This window comes from Hesperophylax consimilis, chromosome 6, assembly GCF_061612785.1.
Source record: "Hesperophylax consimilis isolate HC1 chromosome 6, BYU_Hcon_1.0, whole genome shotgun sequence".
Classification (NCBI taxonomy): domain Eukaryota; kingdom Metazoa; phylum Arthropoda; class Insecta; order Trichoptera; family Limnephilidae; genus Hesperophylax; species Hesperophylax consimilis.
The window spans coordinates 7,610,060-7,633,846 of NC_142841.1; the positions used below are offsets into that span (position 1 = coordinate 7,610,060).

Below are 23,787 nucleotides of genomic sequence, written 5' to 3' on the forward strand. Positions count from 1 at the left end.
GTAAAATAAATATGTACCTACCTACCATAAAGTATTAACCTTCGAACGGTTTAAGAATAAATGCATACTAGCAAAACAAAAGGCATTAAATAAATAATGGTCCAGAACGGTAAGAGGTCAAGTCAAAAAATAATAAAAAATTTCAAAACGTAAATAAGTTTAACACAAATAGAATTTTCGTACTATTATTTAATTTAATTGAATTTATTTTTTGGTGTTTTAAAAATGATATTTTATTTGACTTTTCCTGTTTCATTCTGAGGTTTCTATGTAGTAAAAATGCCGTCACTAGATAGGTACACACATAGTACAGTTTGATGGCGTAAGCACCCATACAAATGGCGTCAAACCAGTTTCTCGAATACGGACTCCAAGCGAAAGAGTCAAGATAGTACAGTATTACAATATGATGAAGTAGGTATAACACTATGTACTTGAAAAGTAAACATACTAGATATGCATTTATAGTGTTGCACATATATGTTGTATATATACAAGCATTAGAGAGTTAATTAATTTGATGTCGGTTTTGAATATAACAACTGTAACTTGTTTTAAAAATATCTATAAATGTATATTTATTAATATTACGTAATTATAATGAAGTCCCGATTAGTGGAGAGCAATTTGTCAACGGGTTCTCTACTCATAAAATATCATATTATTATTTTAAATCACAGTCATAAGATATTTATGGGGAAAAAAAATCACATGGAATCAGAAAAATACACAGAAAATCAGATGGAAAATGCTGGATGCTTGTGTTTAGCATTATACACAAAGTTAGTGTTATTTTATTTAAAAAATAAACATTGTTAAAACGTCACTGACAAATCCCAAATTTTATTACACAAAATCTTTCCACAAGTGGTTAGTAAAAATATAAAATTTCTTCCGGAAAAACGTAAAAATACACCATGGAACGCTACTGCCTATCAAACTAATCTGTGGTTATGATTTAAAATAATATAATTACGTACGAATTCAATTAAACCATAATTATGCAAGGTTTTTCTTGATGCAACTGCAAAATGCATTTCTCGACCTTCGAAATAAATAATATTATACTTTTTAAAGTAATTTGTGCACATATTATGCATAGTGGAAATGAGACGTGATTATTGCATTCAGTTTGCCATTGAATAGTCAATGAAAAAACATGATTTTATCAAACAAATGGATTTAAAGTTTTCGACATGAAACCAAGTTAGACAAACAGAAAGTGCCAAGGATAAAGTAATTTGTGGTAATTTTAGTGTTATTAAAGGTATTGTTACATTTTACAAAAGTGCAATTGATTAGTTTTAAGTAGGGAAACCTTGAGGTAAACCCTGTAGAAATTTGAAACAATGTTTACCATTGGTGTTTAAATAAAATTATTTTATAAAATAGACCAAGATTTCTGTTTTCTTTGTTTGTGTTGTTTCCATTACTCTTTCAAACCGACGACGATAGATGTATCCATTTCAGAAAAGCTTTTGGTATATTTCTTTCCTTGATTTTTATTAAAGAATGCTAGGCTTTACCGTCTAATGCCGGTATGCCGAAATTCCTAAACACGAATATCAATAACTTTTAAACGACAACCTCGAAAAATGGTATTATGACATGAAAAACAATTTGATTAATGGTAAAAATTTGCATAAAAAATAATAGAATATACGTCTTCGGCATAGTATGTAAGTAGTATTGCTTGTCTATGGAATATATTTCAAATAGAGAACCTTTCAAAGAGGCTGAATCGCGTCCGACGCCCGGAGAGCGGGAAATCGGGCGACCAATCACAGACGAGGCCACGGGTTCCACGAACTCGCGCGCTGCGTCGCCATTGGTCGAAAAGTCCGCGAGATTTTGCCGCGAGTGCTGACGTACAGTCAATCAAAACACCGCGCCTATTTTCCAAAGCTCTGTTTACTATTAAGTTTGAACACTGTACGCTTTTGCGCGAAATTCTAAAGAATTACCTAAAGAATTACCTAAAGGTAGGTACTTACTCCGTGATTGGAATAGTCTCTGTTGTTGTTCTAGCTTCGACGGTGTCCGTATAAAATAATATTATAAATTGTAATGAAATGTACCCCATGTTCAGATTGATTGCTTTGTAAATGGCATGCTTTGTAGATACCTACCTACTTGTCCGGATTAATTAACAAATAAAAACAAGATTTCATTGAAGAGATTACACGTTCGACGTACCACCAAAGTATAATTAAACTGGCAGATTATGCTGCGTATAGACACCAGAAAAACCGCGCGAGCCGAACCACGAATAGCAACCGCAAGTTGTTTCTTTCCTTTCCCATTAGTAATGGTTTAGCTCGTCAGTTCAGTTCGCGTGTTTATGCGCACACTTACGTAGGTAAAATTAATGTTATAGTAGGTAATTTGTATTGGTATCTTACAAAATTAAATGGTCACCAATGTTGTATTTTGATTTTTTTTTATTCTTGTAGATCGGTTAAAATTAATATATCACGTGACAATCGTTAAAAAAACATGCCAAATTATTTGATAACTTGTGTTAGTAACTCTTTCTATTAATAATAACCTGACAATATTTGAAAATCTCCTACTGCAAAATGTTGCTTGTGTTGTGATGGAGCACACAATTTTTATTTTTTTATTTATGTGAAACCGTACAACGGTCCCAGTCACAATCAACTATCTGGAGCCAGTGAGACTATGGCATCCTCAATTGGGGTATTTTGTAAGGCTAAAGGTAGCGGGGAGGAAAATGAGATGGCGTGGAGGAAGGTGGGGAAGAACGTGATCCGAAATCATAATAATATACTCGTAATTTACTAAAATTTTATCAGGAAACCTGTGAATTCATTGGTAATTTCTGCGATTCCGTTTTAAACCCGATTACCAATAATTCTAAGAGATTCTTAATAAATTAGCAATACTCATTTTTCTCCGTGTTAGATTCAAATTTGTTACCTTTAGGTAGGTTTACAAAGTTAGCAAATAAGTGAATAGATAAAACAACATAAAATACTAACTATTTTAGTATTATTAGTCACACAAAACAAATTCAAATTGGAATTCTAAACATTTATAAAGAATTCGCAGACTGTAATAAGCTTCAGTTTTGTTTGATAAAATGTAACAAATTATAGTAAAAAATCAAGCATATAATAGTTTATACAGTTAATCAATTACACAAGAAAAAAGTACATTTTTAGAATTTAGGAGAAAAATTTATATTTCAAGTTTTGAAAAATAATTGACGGTTGATATTGCCTATTTCACTCAATGGACGTAAGTATATATGCATTAATTTTAAAAAAAGTGGATGGAAAGGTAATGAGGCAGTAGAAATAAAATTATTTCATTGTATTCTCTATCCTCTCGATTCAACATTACAAAACCAATGATACCCCACTAGGCGGAAAAACTCTTTCATTAAATCATTAGGCACTTCATTTGTGAAATTGTAAAGAAGTCCGGTTGACACGAGCCAAGTCAATGGACAATGTGGCCGATGAAAAACCAAAAAGGTGGGTCTGTGATGGAAGCGATCCCAAATCCTCGGTGGACCACGTGGGAGATGAACTCCTACATGCCGTGGGCTTTGAAGTTTAAAATAAATTAAATCAGTTACGGTGTCAAAAGAAGCAGTGACCCCAAATCATTTGAGCACAATATTATGTTGATATTTTTTTGGGAACCTAAAGGCAAAATCGATGCACACAGTAGTAAATGTTTGGAAATCAACTATATGCATCTACGTCTTACATTATGTTCCTGCATTCTCCCACCCAACCTGTTACCCAATTAATTTCTGACAGTGTGGAGTACCTACATCAGTGACATTTGCAACAATTTATTTATACTTGAATAGTCTGTTAAGAAAATTGGAACAGTGAACCTTATATATCTTGGTGACTATAATATCGAATCTATTACGGAAAGCTTGTGGCGTGATTAATCCCTCGAGTGTGTTTCAGATGACCAGGGATAAGCCAGAATTCCTTCCCAATTCTAATTAAATGTTATCCAGCTGTCCCAAGCTGTCCCAAATAGAGAGAATGTACTTTACAAGCAATTAAAAAACACATTTGAGAAATTTCAAACAAAATTAATCCAGAAAAATCCTTTAAAAAGGACACGTTTGAATTTGTGCAAACTGATAGTATCAGGGGTTTCAAAACCCTCCATCAGTCCCCTCTTACACCACAAATGCCCAAAGATACTGGGTGCGTAGCGAATTTTAATAATTCCGTTTAAATTTAGGCTTGCAATTCAATTCGACAGTGTTTTGTTTGTTTCATTCTTCAGTATCCAAATAAAAACAAAATTATTATTAAATAGTATTATTTTTGATTCATCCAATACACCAATACGTAAACAAGGGTCTCATTAAAATGACTTATTTTTATTCAAATACAAAATACGCCTTTTTACTGCACAAAAAAAAATCTGATTAGAGCAGAAACCGCATAATTTCTCACTCTCCCAATAATCAAACAAAAACCTAGTAATGTACTGTATTTAGCATATTGTTTATATTAAATACGATTAAAACAAAGACAAAAGTAGAAAAGTTCTTATTTTATCACAATAAAAGTAATAACCATTGAAAAAACATTCCGCGACAAAAATATTAATAGAGTAAAGTTCAAGTAGATAATATCAATAAAAAAATGTTTATAAGTTGTTTTTTTAAATTCACACACGTAACCACTTTTTTATGTATTAACCACGTTTGTAATTCCACGATACTAAGTTAATGCATGTAATTCTTATAATACGCTGAGCGTGATTTTAAATCTGCAATCATATAACCAAAACAACTGGAACATGATATTATCACAATCGGCATATGAATAAGCTCGAAGACAAGGTGACCTGAATTCGTGATTCATCCAAGAATGATTTAATTAAAATTGATGTCGAATCTTCTTCATGTTAGATTGATGAGTTCGTGTTGATGGACACTGAATAAATGAGAAATGGTTTATTAAGAGTGTGGGGGCAGCAGTGTCCATTTCCATGAAAGGTATTTAAAATTTTAAAGTATTTACGCGTGGGTAAAGTATTCTCTTTCTTCAGAGTTTTTACATACATGGAACATAATGATTACGCTGCCGAAAAGGCATTTAAATCTTGAATTAAAACCTTTGTAATGATACTTATCCCTTTCATTACTTTGTCCTGGCCATATGCAGCTTTGTACCTTGCATTTATAAACTACTTTAACTTGTAAATAGGTTCATTAAAGAGACTACGTTATTACTCTCGGTATGTTGTACAGGGTTTTCCAATAAGAGGTGTTATTTTGATTTGCAATCGTAAAAAATCAATGGTTCCGTTGCTTTTGTGGCACGTAGCGCCGTTTTGTTGAAAGTAAACGTTGTCCAGATTAATACCATCCAATTTTGGCCATAAAAAAATCATTAATCATTTCTCGATAGCGAAATCCATTCACAGTAACTGTTGCTCCAGCCTCATTTTCGAAAAAGTAAGGTCCAATGACTCCACCGGAACATAAACCGCACCAAACAGTCACACGTTGAAGATAGAGAGGCTTTTCAACAATAAATTTTGGGTTTTCTGAGCCCCAGATGCGACAATTTTGCTTGTTGACGAAGCCACCGAGGTGGAAATGGGCCTCATCACTCAAGATGATTTGCATTTGATTCACTCAAGTGAATTTTAATAATTGCAATGAGTTGTTGAAGCGTGTATCGTTCCATTTTTATTAATGGCGTCGTTTTTACTTGTCAATTTTTTAAAAATGACAGCTTTTAAAGTAACATCTATCGAATTAGCGGGCTATTCAAAATAACACCTCTTATTGGAAAACCCTGTATAATAATACCTTTGAATGTGATTTTTAAATTTCTCGTTTAAAAACTGTTAACAATTCAGTGGAACGACTCTAATCCTATAACGAAAAAGGATAATTTATATTCCAGAAAGTATTATTCAAGATGAAGATTGCCCTATGATAGCCAACCTTCGATATGAGACGGCACCATAAAAAAAATACATATTTACCTATTTAGGACCAGTCTAAAGACGTCTTCAGCTAGATCAAAGAATTTCAGCCAACAAACCGCCCAACGGTCATAGTCATAAGGTATAAGTTATAATCATAATAAATGTACAATAATAGTCTCTTACCTTCAGTGCACAGAAGATACAAGCATTTCCCATACAAGCGTGTCCGGAAAGTTCCCGGAAGCTCCTCCTGAAGATGTCGAGGTGCCATAGTACCTGAAAAAAACACGATAAATTAATGAACTGTTCAAAAATCAAATGGTCTAAACTAACTACCCATCACGCCGTTTTTCTGCAGGGGTAGGCAAATGACGGACCGCTAAAAAACCTGGTCTCGGCACACACTCTTGCCTCATTCACATTTATACATCGTCTCATGCATACTCTTCTGTTATTTCGACTCTTAACGTGGCCCAACTAAAATATCAGGTTCACTTGATCGTGTTGTGTCTCCTTGGGCGTCCCCGACTTATTCTGCCATTCAAATTTGAGTCATATATTATCCTTACACTCTTACTTCACGAGTCCAAACCATCTAAGCGTCTTCTTGTATTCTTTGCGAATCTCCACATTTCTCAGGCGATCATACACGGTTTTACCACACATACGCCTCAGGTATCTGATTTTTACACAATTCAGTCCGCTTTCGTCCTTCATCTGCTAGTTACATGCTTCACTATCATACATCAGGGTAGGTAACAGCACTCCTTTGTTGATTGTTAGCTTAGCTTCTTTGGATATTTTTTTTAGTGCCAACTGCATTCAGTCCTCCATTAACAGAGTTTCCTGCATTTACCCTTTTTCAATATCTCTACCAGTCTTCCCATATTTCGTAAACATACTTCCCAAATACACAAACTCATCCACCTGCTTCAAGTATTCTAACTTTCTAATAGCATAAAATACGCCCCGGATCCTTATTGGATCAGACACGCCATCTTCAGAACGTTAACTGAAGCGTAAAACGTGCTCATAGTAAATTTGAAAATCTACTGTGTTCTGATTAGTAGAAAGTATCGTATTTCAAATTACGTCACGTCAATGTGATTGTTACAGTTTGACGTACGGCGCAAGCGCTCAAAACTAAAAAATGAACATATGGGTAGCACGACACGCGACAGCGTTTATAATATTGAAATAATATAATAAACTAACACCAGATGATCTGAAAAAGGACGCCTAATAGGTTTTGTGCATATTCACGTCCCCTACTGTAAAAAAATTAAGGTGTACTATTGCCCTTTATCGTTTTAACAGGTGTCTTTTTCAGCTAGGGACCCCTCTGCGTGCTAGCATCATCTGATATACTGAGGCACCTGTCGCGATACTCCTTATATATTTAAGGTCTTACTAATAAAATTATTTTAAATTTTACACAACTGATATAAACAACAATTAATGTAGGATGTTTTTTATCTTGTGTAAATTTAAAACACGTTTATTAGTAAGGGGGTTAGTGTTTAGTGCAGGTACTTATATTTTTATTTTATGGAGAAGGGAGGGTAGTTTGATGTTTACTAATGGGGGGCTACCCGGTGAATGTGTAATATATTTGGTCGATGAATCATTAACGTAATGCTTAACACGACTAAGAGTATGTGAACGTGAACATTATAGTATTGTATTAGTTATTCAGTTCAAGGATAACAAATTGCTTGACAGAGTATTCTGTAGTCAACTGATATACTTGCCGTAGTAATGACAGGCTTCTATCGTATTATAATAATTATATATTATGTAACTTCTTACTCATGGAATCTATCGATTATTAGTATGTAAATATTACATCAAAAAATTAGTTACATTATGGTGGAACTAACATCTTTGCACATTGCCGTCGAAGCCAATTAGTTTCGGAAGCGATCGTGTCTTCTTCAGGGCAGGATATTAAAAAAATTATAAAAGATCCTTGAAAAATAAATAATTAAATTTATTGTGTTCTGAATGTTAACCAACAAAAATATGTATTTTCGTAATATAATGAATACTTCCTGTTTTATTTGATATCTGGATTATCATATACATTAGTATATTAATTATAATGTACATTTACAGTGAAAATAGGAGGAAGAACTTTGAAAGATTGTAAAATGATTTTATATTAACTATTAAAAACTTTATTCCACTTAATTTTATTTTGACCGTAACCGGTTTCAGCTCGTCAAAGCCATCTTCAGACTGGTCAAGTGACTGGTCAAGTTGACCAGTCTGAAGATGGCTTTGACGAGCTGAAACCGGTTACGGTCAAAATAAAATTAAGTGGAATAAAGTTTTTTATTTGTTTTATTATAATATATTATAATGGAATTCCACCACGAATTATCGGTCTCAAAAATAGAAATATTAAAAACTATTGAACTATTGAGAAATGTTTTGTTTTTTGAGTGTTTTGAGAAAAACGACTGGTATTTTCCTACGGTTTTCATTAATTTATTTACACCCTAGTAGGCTTTTACATGAAATTAATACAATACAGCTTTGTTACACTATGTGTTGTTGTAATAATGGTAGGGCTAGGTATCAATTTATATAATTAGTTGCAAAGCATATTGCACGAGTAGTAAAATTCCACAGAAAACACACTTCTTTAAATTAAAAAATATGAGAAAATTATATATGCAACCACATGGAGAAAATGTATTGTGGATTTATCTATTGCATCTATCTCTACATTGCTTTTCTTACGAATTAATTAACAGGGAGGGACGGCTTAGCGATTACTAAGACTAAAATAAAATGCTGGTAAAGTGTCCGATTACTATGGGTATATTATGATTTTGGACTAATAACTTTTTATTAATTGTCAGAATAAATTACCATTCATCAAATTTTGTGCGTATGTAATATTATTGTTAGTATCGGCTTGATTTATTTATTTATTTTCACATATACGGCACAACATGTGCCATTCACATACTAAATTACAGAGAATAGTACAGCAACATAAGGAATGCAAAAATATAAATGTAAGTATAACGGTATAATCAGTAAATAGTAGTAAGGTTAAAAGTATGAAAAAAAGAGACATAAATAAAATATAAGTAGCAATCTGTAGTATAGTATCAAGTCAAAGTAAGACATTATATGTAATAATCTACAATAAAGTAGTATAAGCAAGAATGAAGTGCTTATAAAATGTCTGAAAGGCAATAAGAGTTTGTAAAAAATAAAATAAAAAATTTTAGAAAGGTATAAACTATTAGAAAATGAAAAGAATAAAATATATACTATTATAATATGAAAAGAAAACAAAAGTAATAAATGGGAGAATCGCGTGTATAATAATAATGTGCGACATTGCTTGACAGTCCGATAAAGTTTTACAGAGTACCTATGATGACTATGATAATATTATATAATGCACTGATATCAGCTTCTAACTATCGAGTACTAGTAGTTTTTAATCTGAAGTACATAAACATTATGATGGTATGGTATTATTCGACAATTTTTGTTTTATGCATCTTTTATATGATAATAGACAATCAGCGTGATCGATGTTGGAATATTCATTGCCTAATCTGTGCAAGCGATGTATTATTGAATTTTGTTCTGCGTTAGTTCCAGTATTGTTGCAATAATAAGGTGACTTGAGTCTAGTTTGTCTACAGGGAACATGGTAGTTTATCAACGAAGTTAATTCAGGGGAGTCAAACCAGTGATTGATTATTTTAAATAAAAAAATTAGATCATTAAGTATTCTTCTATGTTTTAACGATAAGAGATGCATTAATTGTAATAATGAATCGTAATCAATGTCGTCAGAGGGAATTCCTAATTTGAAGTTAATTGTTCTGAGAAATTTATGTTGGATTCTTTCAATGGAGTTTGCATATGTATTTATTATAACAAATCGATAAAATATACTTAAATTGATATTTTATCAATATAAGGCCTGCTAATATATCGATAGGCCGAAAATCGATTTCTCTCCGTGCAGTGAGAAATATTAAACTAAATTTTAAGAAATAAAATAAACATAAATAAAAATATTTAAAAAAATCACTGCGAAAATATTCGTACATTTCAGCAAGGTATTTAAGAAGAATATTTGTATTTGTTATATGAATAACACTTTACTGTATCTACGTAGTTATATATTCTAAAACCCAAAACCCAAAAAATGAAAATGGAGTTCTAAAAATTAAACTTAATAACAATAAATACCTTAATATTATTAATAGTTGGATAACTTGTATAGCGCCGTTTTTGCGTAAAATCACCTAAAGACGCTACGCTTTTGTTATAATAACATTATATAAAAAAAAATTTAAGTGATAATTTTTTTTAAACCTTTAACCTATTTAGCGTGAGTATTATTTTTAAGACGTAGGAACTACAAACTCACACCAACAATAAATAATACTTATTTTCGTATGTTACGAATACACAGTACACTATGATCTTGTTACGACTTAATTCACCCATTAAATGCGTAGGTATTTAAATGATCCACTCGAAGAAATGTAATAAATTACCAGTGTTTCTACGCACTTAAGTAGTGTTATAAATTTGTCAAGCGTTAAGAGATAATTTACATTAATAATAGGATCGTGATTCACTTAAAAATAAAATCAACAGTTACCTCAAATTCTAAAGTATTAAAAACATCACTACGCAGAGTCTGTAATAGATGTTTACAAAGGAGATGATCAACGGGTACGTAAATTACAATATAATGTTTATCGTGACAAGAATAAATATTTAGTTTTATTTTATTGTGTTTAATTTATTTATTAATATCCTTTTTAGGGGCTTTTACTTAGAAATAGTAAAAATTATACAGTATTACACATAATTGAACTGCATCAGTAAAAATCTTTTGTACTTGTTTAGTGATAAATTGAAGCTGTCCATTGACTCCAAATAATTATCTCCTTCCATTAGTATTCTGGGTAGTGAGGAATACATATGGTAGTTAGTCTCAGAATTTTCTGCACTGAGTAATTCTAGACATCTTTTATTACGTAGTGAATTCCGAAAACTTATCGATGTAAGCAATTCTGGACCATCAAATGCAATATTTATAATTTATAGAAATACCGAGTTAGTGAAAATAAAAAAGGAGGAAATTGACCATCTTGCGATCCCTTTAAACTAAAATACTTACAGAACTTAATTGTAACATTTTAAAACTTGATTACTTGAAAATTTTAAGAGGTATATTTACCGCCTTACATGCATTTTTCAATTTTACACAACCGATAACCTATTTACCCCATATTAATGGTTGTTTGTTAGTTATATAAAATTTTGAAACACGTTTATTTAAACGTTTAACGTGTTCAAAACACGTTTATTAGTAAGTTCTTTAGTTTTTAGGACATAAAATATAAGCTGTATTGTAGATAACAATTTAACGTAGCAAAACAAACTAAAAACCAAAGATATTAGAAGAACGAGATGTGCTATGAGCAGTTCATACTGTGTGGAATTGTTTTGCCCAGTGTCGCCGGTTTTGTTCACCAATACTCCTGCATACCTTCGCTTACGCTAAGGTATCCGCACTATTACATAGAACAGATTTCTGTGCGTACACGTCCCGATAGTATTCAAAGTACCCTAATTAGGTAGTACTCCGCCTACGGTCCGGCGGCCAACATAGCATATCTCGTTCTTCTAATATCTTTGCTAAAAACCCTTGACTGCAAAAACGGGCGGTCCGTTTGATAGATTCCCCAATCTTAACAAACGGACTGCAATCTTTAGAGCACAGGCGTCAGGTAGGTATGCTGTCCTTGTTCTATTGGTATTACAATGGAAGATGCTCTGAGGAACTAGCGTCATTGATACCTTCGGCACCGGTGCGTAGTCGGGATACACGCCAAACGCGCGCCCAACATTTGTACACGGTTGACATTTGTCATATGAGAACGGGTCGATTCTACGATTCGTTCTTAAGTTCAACAGCTCGGCTGTGGAACGAACTTTCGGCCTCTATGTTTCCTCCCTCCTACAACATGGGACTCTTCGAGACCCATGTTCACTCCTTCCTCTCCACAAAAAGACCCTCCACACAGCATCCCCAAAGATGACGTAAGCCCTGAGGGAAATTATTTTCTATTGGACCAAGAGAATTATAAATCATACATTTGTACCATTGATAATATCATTTTCTAAATTACCTTTAGTTGTATAAATTCAGATTTTATGTTCTTGTTCCACTATGCTCCATTACTAAATTACAAAATACTATCCTAGAGTTTCCTACAAGTTGCGCAATATAAACAGAACCTTTTCATTAGAGATATATTTCTATTCGCCTTTCGTAAGTCCAAGAGAAAGTCCCGTATTATTAGTATTCGCGAAACATGTTGTTGTTTACTGCAGAAAAATGCAAAACTGGAGCAACCAAACTATGTGTGTTCTCAGCTGGGTGAAATAATATATTAGTGAAAGTGTGTGAAATATTAAAATTATTAAAAAATATTTTATGGAAAAGAAATCGTTTTGTTCAATTCAACGGACATAAACTAATATATAAATTATGCATTTTAATATTGCACAAATGAAAATTTCGTCCATTTAAACCATGATCAAACTAATTCAAACTTAAGGGACATATTTATAAAGTTGACGTCAGTTATTTACAAAAGAAAAATATTTAATATTTGAGCTCAGCAAACTAGCTACTCGAATTAGAATGCGGTGAAATGAATACATTCGCTTACCTTCTCAATACCCTCAGCTTATCTGATTTACATTTTGTACATTTTCAGTATTTTTTTTTGAAACCCTATTACTCCATTGATGAAAAAATATCTTAAATTATTACCCACCGACTAAATCACCCGTTTTGTCGTTGGAAATTACCAGCAACGCGTCTTTGGAACGAGCTGACTTCAACGCAAAATTAAAGAGACATCTTTAAGTTTCTATAAACTATAAACCGATTTATAAAACAACACAAAATTCACAAATGGATTGCCAAGAAAGGCATTACATACTGCAGAAAAGATAACTTCTGCAATATTGTAACAACATACTCCGTGCCTGTATTTTCTCTTTATTCTTATTTCTTTCTTTCTTTTATTTCTTTTCTCTTTCATTCATTAAAATCTTTCTACTTTTCATTTTTTTTTAACATTAAATTTCTTAATTTATTTCTTTTCTCATTTCTTTTATGTTATTAAAATTAGATTAAAGTTCTGCCATCTCGATACAGCGGTACAGGCTCAGCCTAGTGACTTTAATACAAAAATTTATTTAACACGGTTAGTAAATAATAAATAAATAAATAAACAGAACAACATCCACACCCGGTGGTTCCATTTTACAGATATTAAATGAGAAAAAAACAGTTATACAACGAAATTACACAGGTGCGAATTTCACGTGCTTAAATTACACACGTCAAAAAACTATAACCTAACCTAACTTTTGTTAATATGCAATTTATTTAGCAGACATTTAACAACACACTAAATTTTAATCCTACCTGTTGAAAACAGATTTTAATTGGCGTATTTTGTATAGTAATTCCGAAATATTTTTTTATAAATGTTTTCAAAAAAATATTGCATATTATCTAGTATTGCCACAATAAATCTGCGTTGATTAATTTAAAAAAATTAAGATGCAATAAGCACATCTTTATAAAAAGTAAAATGAATTAAAATAAACACAATCTCATAGTCGTTTTCACGCTACGTGATTGTGCAAAATACAGATAGTACACATCCACCCCAATGCCATGCACTGATTTCCATTGTACGAAAAAACATCAACGGTCGGTTAGCAACGAAACTTTATTACGACTCATCCCAATCAATACAAATAATCAAACTTCGCCTAGTCGAAGAAAAGTTTTATATTACATTTCATCACGCTATATTAGCATACAATTAGACGGATTGAAAATAATACATTTACCTAACTTTATTATTAGCCTGAAGAAATAATGTATTATACTGTTTTTAAAAGGGGCGGACTTTTTATCGAATACCTTTCAAAACGTAAATATTTTTTTTTTACATTTATATTTATATATGGACTATAATTTAAAAATATTGTCTGCGTGTTAATCGGCCGTTCTTGCGTGAAAGTTGATTAATTAAAATTTGCTTAGAATTTAAGTGTCGTTTTAAAAATGGGAATTGATTGTTTGAAGAATTCAGAAAAGCGAAAAGTAACTTTTTTGCCCCCAACCATCTGGATTCAGTGAGACTATGGCATCCCCTATCGTAGGGTATATGCTTTGACGCTAAAGGTAGTAAGGAGTGAAGTGGTGGAGTAGGTGGAGATGGGGAAGTGGAAGGTGCGAGAGAACCGGGCTATTAAAATCTGGTCACCAAACACGGAAAATATTTTTCAATATAAAATTATTTTTATTGCCATTATCAAAATTGAAACAGATTGTCGAAAATTCAGCAATCCTGTGATGTGTTTCACTTGAAAAACATCACAGAATAAAGTTTTAAAATATATTTAAAAATACCGTATTAATACGATGGAGTGCCATCAAGTAACAACAGTTGAAAATATACATTCTGCATATTTATAAGTTATAAAATGAAATAAAGAGTCAATTTAAATAAAAATTAGAGTTAAGAATATAACATACGATACAATACGATTGTATTACCCCAGCCAGGAACACTCCTGTCCCGGTGCGACCAGGGGGCACTAATTTGTTGGTTGACTAACTAACACTATAAAAAGTAAAGTAAAAAATGACAATTAAATCTAATGGATTGACTAAATCAAAATTCTCTTTTTAGTGTTTTCAAGCTGTTTCATGTTTTTCTTTTTCAATATATATTTTACATTAATTCCAGATGTCAGAAGGATGGTGCAATCCCTTATAGTTAATAAGATGGTAGAAGCAAACGGAAGAAAAAAAACTTTATTAATTTATCTATTTAAAAACTTTGCAGATCCAGTGATTAAATTTTACTTCGTCATAAACTTTGTATATAAAATAGATAAATATTTTAATTGCCAAATAAATTCTGATGGTTTCTTCATTTGCTTTGACACGTGCTATTACAGGTTTTAGGGTCGCAATGAATTATTCGAATTTAATTGAAATCGGAAATGATTTATATGCGTAACCGGAATGAATTCAAATTTACTCGATATTTTTCGCCCATTTATATTCCTTGTTATAGCCAGGTTGTTTATTTCATGAATGAAGGGGAAAAATAGGTGTAACTACGCAATTTTACAAATGATTTTGTTATGTTAATGGACGCATGAGCGCATAGTTCACGCATCCTCGGCAATATTTCACATTAAAATCGGAAGCCCTTTCAAACTTTGATACAATGTTATGGAATGCCATGCTACGTTGCTTCGGTAGCACGCAACAATTCTAGTCCATATATTCATACTGGTCAGATCAAGTTACAAAACCGTCATCATTGAAATGATTATCAAACACATCCATCAAATTCCCTAACATCAAAGTAATAAACCAGCAGCGAAAGTAAGTTGTTAAAAGATTTGTTCTGTAATTCCAGCGTCAATCACAGGTCATATTATTATTAGGTATTACAGTTGGAATGGACCACAGAATGGAATGTAACGTAGACGTAATTATACTGGTTTAGTTCTACCATAATTATCATTTTCCTTTACAAGTATCACTACTATAGCCGTGTGTTTTCTGAATCGAATTGTAACATGTTAATCGGTAGCCGATACGATGATAAAATGTTGTTTTTAGACAAGTGATACCCAAAGTGGGTGATATAGCTATACCCTTCACTCCACAACTACTGGAGGATCAGGAGCTCTAAGGGTGTTGGTTTGAGAAGGTCACTGAAGGGCAGTAAGCTGACAAAATCCATTCGCTAAAAATGTTTTTTTATTTTTTTTTTTAAAGAAAGACAAACATTCCCAGGTTACGAATAACCCAACATACAGTTTGTTTGACTATATCGGTTTTAAAATCATACTAACGAACTATCCCCAAAGACAAATTCAATGTTCAGTTTGATTGGGATAACTTTTTTCACATGAAATGTTTATACTTAAATATATTTATCCGTGGGATCGTCCAAAATGGCCTTCAAGCTTACATAAAGGGTTCTTCATACAGAAATTATCATGAGATGTCTTTTTTTTTGTGGAATGGAACTCCACTATACATTATTATTTTTTATCTCCCAAGTGTAATACCTAATATACAAATCTATATTTTAACTAATTTATGCATTGTTGTAAATCCTTGAAATAAAAATATATTTAAAACAGCGCCATCTGTTGGACGTAGAAGCTATTATTTCTCCATCTGCTTTGACAGACTGAGACACAGCTACGAGTGGCGGGGTAGAGCTAGTGGATAATAATGCTAGTAATTAACAAATTAAGTATAAATACCATAGTTTCAATAATATCCGAAACCTGTCGGTGAAAATAAAAGCGGAATAAAGATAAAATTTAAAAATAATCATTATTTCTTCTTCTAACTCAGCAAACTTATTTTGTGGCACCATTTTAATTAAAAATTAATTAAAACGAAGTATTTTAATCATTATTTTGTGTGAATACGCACAAAATTCTCAACTGCTCCCAATTGTCTGGAGCGAGTGAGACTACGGCATCCTCAATAACTGGTAATTTTAAATGGTAGTATTTCATGCTTAACGTGCTGCAAATATACTATATAATATTAATTTAATATATGTACATTTAAAGATAATATTATCGTATATAAATAGTGATAGAGTTTTCCAGGAGAGAAAAGGGAGACTGAGAGCTTGTTAGTTTGAGAAACGCTGTTTTCGATAATAGATAGATACCAAAATAATAATAACAAATAATAGACAATGCGGGAGATTACCACTCCCTACAACTCGATACGCAGATTTCCTTATAAGTTTACAAATATGGGAGAAGCGAGCCGTGTATTTTGTTATCTGCATACCGTGAACAGTAGACTTCCTGTGCAAATTACAGAGCAAATTTTGCAAGCCAAACTTCTAACGTAGAATGAACTGCAGCATTTTGCATAATTTGATGTATTAAAATGAGACTAGGGGCTTCAAACTAACATCAGAAATCCAGTCTGATATTTGTTAAGAATCCAAAATTGGTTTTCCACTATTTTCAATAATGTTAACTGAATTTTAAGCAACCAGTTTGTTACAAGGAGTGAATTTACTAATTTTGAAAACATTTTTTTTCTATTGGGAATTGAACCCAGAACATTTTTATTTGCTATCTTTATGCATGGTCGCAAGATTCAGCTTTTTTTCTTTGTTTTCTGCTATTACTATATACACCTATACATATAAATGCATGGAGGGATAAAACCTCTCGACTAGCAATCTGGAGGTCGGGGTTTAAATCCCGGCGTAAATTTAGTTATTTTACAATTCTTTCCTTTTAAACCTGCATATTTGTGAAAATCATTATTACTATTTATTGAGCTGGCAGCATTCTGCTGACACTCTAATATCTGATTTCATAGCAAGTTTACTGGCTCCAGACGACAGAGAGAAGTTGGGATTATTGTTAAATGTTCACATAAAAAAATGAAAAACATGATGTCGCCTACCAAACAGTGACATATTAAATTATTAAAAATAGAAATAGTACCTACTATACAAAATTTAAATAAAATTACAGAGTCTTTCTTGTTCAACAATAATACGACAAGGCATTGTTTGACGATAGTATTTACTAATCACGCGACGAATAAGCTTCTTCATAAATCACCTAAAGAAATTAATTATTCTCGTACGACCGCTGATAGCTGTTTATATATCCTAAACACGTGTTCGACTATTCTTCCCAGTACCTATTCGGTATTCAACGTTGTATAAATACTAGACGGAGCTAGGTTCAAGTAACGAGAGGGCACCTGTATTGCTTTATTTGATTTGAGAAAGGCAAAAATTCAAGAATATTTTTTATAAATTAACTTGTTGTTAATCAGTGAAAATTTTAACAACTAGTTAATTTATAACAATTTTCTCATTATAAATGAACTTGTTGTTATTCAGTGAAAATTTTGGTTTTATAAACAAACGTATCAAAGGCAAAATACCACTTGTACACGGTTTTGTAAGAAAAATTGAACCATATTTTTTAATCGAAACATTTACAATGTAATGTTAAGCTTTATAAGTGCAAAAAGGGAGCTTGAATTAAAATATAATGGAATTTATTTAGTGTAATGATTGAAACCCATATCGTCAAAGACCACTGTACAGAATCGAAATGCTGCTTGAAATGGCCAGATCTGAATAGTCAGGTGCTCCCAACCTTCCTTACTCCATCTCCTTCCCTTCTCCACTTTCTTCCTCACAAAACACCCCAAAAGTAGATGCCATAGTCCTACTGGTTCCGAGCAGTTTGGACTCTAGCGCGGGATTCATATAAAAAGGTAGGTAGGAAGACGTGGCCAGATATACATATACTAGGGCATGTAAAGAACAGAGGACTACGTATGCACTGAGAAAACTTACAGATATGAAATACTGTTAATTTATTGAAAATCTGGTCAAATTTTCCGTTTTTTGGTAAAAATGGGACTGAAATAGTTCCTATTAAATTATCAGTCAAAAGCGAATGATTTATAATGATGGCGGAACACGTTTTATACAAATACTGATATTGATACAGACATGCTGATATTCATTAGGTCAAGATATGTATTAGGAAATGAATACCTGTTTTCGATATATTCTGAACGACTAATATTTTATCAGGAAGTTGGCATGCTGACACTTTTTAACAAGAAAATTTTTCCCCGCGTGAGACGATGAATGAATGTGAACGAGGCAAAGAGTGTGTGCCAAGACCGAGTTGTTTGGCGGTCCGTACTCTGGAAAAGGGGGGATGGTTAGTTAGTGAGATACGTACTTAGTAGGTATATTCCTAATAATTCATAATATAACATTAGTTGAGAGAAGTTCACATGCCATTACAAACTAGAGTAAAACTGTCAGCTCTGCTTAAGCCAAAGCAAGAACTACTTTGATCCGAAGAGTAGATTAGTTACTTGGTGCACAATTAACAATTGCTTGATTACAAAGCGTGGCAAAGGCAAAAGTAGCGCAATGCATTCAAAACAGCTCGAGCAATTAATTTAATGCCATTATTCGGATTAAAATTCACAATCTCTCCGAAAGTAACTGGAAATCTAAGAGAGGCTTGTTAACAATATTCGTTCTTAGAGATATTAGTTTCCCTTGTCAAAGGAAGTACAGCTTTGTTAATGGGACTAATATTTGTACTTGTGCCATGGTGTGTTTTATTTAGTTTATTTTTATCTGTGTTTGTTTTCTGTTATCTCATTTCCTTGCTAAACCATCAAGTATCAATTAACTATCGCGATCTTTTTGTTGTTGAATGTTAATAATTCTTTAAATACGACATATTGTTAAATATGCATATTCCTTTGAAACCCACAGTATAATATTCATGTACAAGCTATTAGAAAAATAAAAAATATGTATCCCAGCTATTTTCTTGAACTAAAACACTTTTAAATTATGTGAAAATTCTTAAATTGTCACTAACTTCTAAATAAAATTCTAAAATATGCATTTGATATCCCAGAATTAATTGCATTGATAAGTTTCGGATTCCACTAAGTAAATACTAGAAGAAGGTTTTAATTTGAGTGCGGAAATTCTGGGACATATGTATCTATTCCTTGCTGCCCAGAACACTTATGGAGATAACTATGACGATTCAGTGGACATTTTCAATTTATCAGTAAATAAATACAAAACGTTGTTGACGCGACAGTTCAGTTATGTATGATTATTAACTACGTATAGGTATAAACTATGTATACTTACTATTAATAAGTGAAAGCTCCTAAAAAGGCGTTAATAAATAGATAAATACTTTAAATTTGACCAAAATATTACTTCAAAAATAAGGTGACATTTCAAGTAAATTGTTGCAAAAAAATCAGATGAAAAACGTTTCATCTTTTTTTTTGCAACAATTTACTTAGCAACGGCTTGTACCTAAAACATCCGGTTAGTTCTTAGTTGATTATTTTTCATAGCTAATGATAACCTCAAACATCCAATGATTGAACCAAGATAAACGAATAACTTCAAGAAGACAAAGTTATTAGTCGTATGAAATTAATAATAGTAATTCCTGGGTTCGAGTCCCAGATGTGACCGTTTCCTTTTCTGATTTTTCTGTTTCAGATTTTCGTTTAGAAATCACTAATATTGTCTTCAATATTTTAATAATAGTAATGTCATATCAATATTCTTATGTCTAATGAGTCCAAGCCTCAAGATTTCCCGCCATTTTGTATCAAACGAATCCCTCTAACCTCTAATAATGCTAGACATAGCGTCCTATACAGCCTCTCTCTATACAATACACTATTTGATATCAAAATCAAAGCCCTTACATCCATCCCTCTCCCACCCACTTCTCTCCATAGAGCCAGAGGAACAAGCAAGATGCTGGATCATTATACAGCTTCTTCTCGTCTTTCAACTAGCTCAAAACCCCGAACGAGTTCAGAGCCACGGAATAAAAGAGCCCGGTCAAAAGCTTCAATAAAAATAATTGGAGATTCCTTGTCCTTTCTTTCACTATAAAGTGGCGTTATTTACTATCAATTCTCAGCGAGGTATAAACCTGGCATCGGGCGACTGGAATAACGCTCGTGCTTTCAAAAGATTGTATAGACAAGCCTTTGTATGGCTTGTAAATAAGCTGCAAAGAGGTCGACAACGAAGAAATTGAAATTATATCAATACCTTCGTAATAAACGATTTTTTTTGTTATTTTTATATGACTATGCGTCACAACACGCGATGATACTGTATCGTTTACAAAAACATTATTTGATAAAAAAAAATTTCAACGTAAAACTAAATGCCCATTAGAAAATCTATTTTCAACAAATCACATTTTTGTGCACACTATATTTTCTCACTTTGGATTTGGGCATAACTACATTCCTGTCCTTTTACGTTAAGAGTAAATATTTCAATATGATAGAAGAAGTCGGGGACGCCCGAGGTAGACACGATCAAGTGAATCAGATACTTGAGTAGGGCCATATAAGAGTACCTATGAAACGATGTATGGATGTGAACGAGGCAAAAAGAGTCTGCCAAGACCGAGTAATTTTGCGGTCCGTCCTCTCTACCTACCCCTGCGGAAAATGGCTTAATGGTTAGTTAGTTAACACTTTTTCGATTAGAAAAAGTCTTTTTTAAGAACTGATATCTTTTCCAGTGTTGAATAAATGTCCAAAAACCACCAAAATTGAAAATACTTGGCATTAAGATAGTTACAGTTGGTTTAATACAATGTCTTAAAAGTACTTCATCAAATTGCGCAGTTTAGGTGCCTACTTACGATACGTACCAAACTGATCCTAATTTTGCAATCAAACAAAGAGGCTATTAAACCAGTAGGTTTTATTTTCAATTAGGCAATTTGCGCGAATTGGGGCCAAGGATTATTTAAGTTCAAATACAGCTTTCAGATTAGACATGCCAAAGGAATAAAATTTTTAACAATTATATAATTATGTTTATGCTTGACAACTTATTAAAATGTTTTCAATTTCTGCAGTGTTACAGACTTCTCGCTTTCCATGCAGACAATCAAGCCTCACGTTCAAGTCGGGTCAACTCTGAAGACAATAACTGCAGTTACCGGGGAAATAATGGAGCAAACATGAGTCATGTAAACTGAGATAAAGAACAAGAAAATATACTTGACCTTTTACAGTAATATTACATCGAGAAATCGACGTTCATAATAACGTCAAAATATTGGATGCATTACAAACAAAAATAATCCAAATGTTAAAAATAATATGGACCCTTGAACAAAACTTGATTACTTAAATAAGATATTTAAAAATATTTTTTCGTATGCATTACGTATATGAGTTTAGTGATTAATTTGTGATTAATTCCAAATATAAAGGTAATTTATTGCTAAATATATTTCAGTAAACATAAATTTATAATGGTGTTTGCAAAGTTGATGTAGAACGCGAAATATTAAATTTAATTAATGCCATAAACTTTTGACTTCATCAACATATAAATACATACATGTAAAAAACACTATAAACTAAAATACTTTGTAAGCGAATGACAAGACATGTGTCAATGTGTATTAAATGCAAGTATAAAACACTTTTTAATACATACATGTATCTGCATGACTTATTTAAACACGTATAAAAACAACACAATAAATGACAATGAAAATAAAAGTCAAATCCCTGATAGCGTAAGCTTTCTATCATAAAAGAGATATGTGATCAAATTGAAATTGAATAAAAATGATTTGAAAATCTCGGCACGGGCTGACGGTTACAGGTGGGTTTAACTATATCAACAAGCTTTCGGTTCAAAACTCACCTTGCAGGTTTGATAAAGCGCACTGTTTTGTTGTGTTTTCCCTTTCGTCATGGCTGCAAAACGTATTAAAACTCCACTCAAACACAGAACAACATGTTAATCGTCAACTTGACCACACTTTCGAAGCTTTTCAAATAAGTTTTCATTGATTTTTCACTGATTGAACTCGGAAAAACGAACACTGTAGCGGGAGAGTGTTTATAATTTGGTCGGAGGCTTTAGCATGGCGCGCTGACGTAGGTGGAAGTGATCGGTGCGCCGGGGCGAGCAGCGGCGAGAAGTTACACTACGGCGGCCATCTTGTCGAAGGTGCACGGGCCTTGTTCAAAAGATAAATTAGAGGTACCCCAACCGACTGGGTTTATACTTCTACCTACCGTCCATCCAGCCACCATCCTATCTAACGATCAACTACCTGAGTTACCTAGGCGGGAAGTGCGGTTCGTGAAAAAAGAAAAGAATTAACTTTTAATATTGTTTATGAGTAAACTTCTTCTTCTGTGGTAATTTCGAAAGGGGTTAGATGTCATTTAATGGCACGGTGAAAGCTGCAATTAAAATAGACGTGTAGTATTAACAGTAAGAAGTTGATGATAAAAAACTATTGATAATCGTTGGAAAAAAACGCTTTATCAAAACAACAAGAAAACCGATTAACTATAAATACATGTGTAACATTTTGAAAACAGATAGCTCTGATAAAAGTAGTAGCTATATGATATGTATGTAGGTAGTCATTAAAATATTTTAAAAAGTAAAGTATAGATAGTGGTGAATTTGACTCGTGGGTATAATTGGTAAGTGCCAGTTGTTTCACGGAATTTGATCAATTCAACAAATTTCTCAGTTTAAATTAAAGTTCTGTAAACATTCTATTAACGTTCTGTTACTATATCATTAATGGCCAACTGTTTCACATAACTGAAATGATAACATAACTTTCACAGAACTTGAATTTGTACTTATAAATTTGATAAATTGCTCAGTTGTTTTTTCAATACCTACATTTGATGCTTTTAAAAACATTTGTTTTTTTTTACACGGATAATAATATAAAGTTAAAACAAAAACCTGTATAATAGTATTTTGTTGCAAAAAAATTCACGAGACGCCTTTACCCAATCTGACTCGTAGTAATTTTCCTACAACCGCGTTAAAAAAACGTAATATAGAAGAGGCACTAAAATGGAAGATAGACAGAGTGGCAGCCGCAGAGGGGAGGGTGAGACAGAGGAAGTGAGGGAGAGAGAGGAAGGGGAAGAGCAGAATACAGTACGTTATAAAAAGTAACCAACCGTGTCCATTTTTGATGGTCAGTGTTTTAGTTCTTGCACTGGACTGGGTGCACACAATTCATTGTTTCACTGGGAAGACACGGTGCAATGGTTTCGAGTGGGGTGTCTGGTATAGGTACAGCTTTTAGAATTTATTTTGACGTTCGAATGCAGTGACAAAATGAACT

The 23,787-nt window shown here is 32.6% G+C and overlaps 1 protein-coding gene across 2 annotated transcripts in view; it reads right to left on the minus strand.

The window, feature by feature from the left end:
- Positions 1-23,787, minus strand: part of ec (ubiquitin specific peptidase echinus) — a 209,948-nt gene that overhangs the window by 54,156 nt on the left and 132,005 nt on the right. The window contains exons 1-2 of one of the 2 annotated variants that reach the window (XM_089632351.1): positions 22,326-22,556; positions 6,130-6,222 (exon numbers count right to left, since the gene is read on the minus strand). In XM_089632351.1, the coding sequence (XP_089488477.1) occupies positions 6,130-6,222; positions 22,326-22,376 (144 nt within the window). In that variant the 5' untranslated portion in view covers positions 22,377-22,556. Of the gene's footprint in view, positions 1-6,129; positions 6,223-22,325; positions 22,557-23,787 lie in introns of those variants that run through there. The other variant, XM_089632350.1, reaches the window with a different exon arrangement.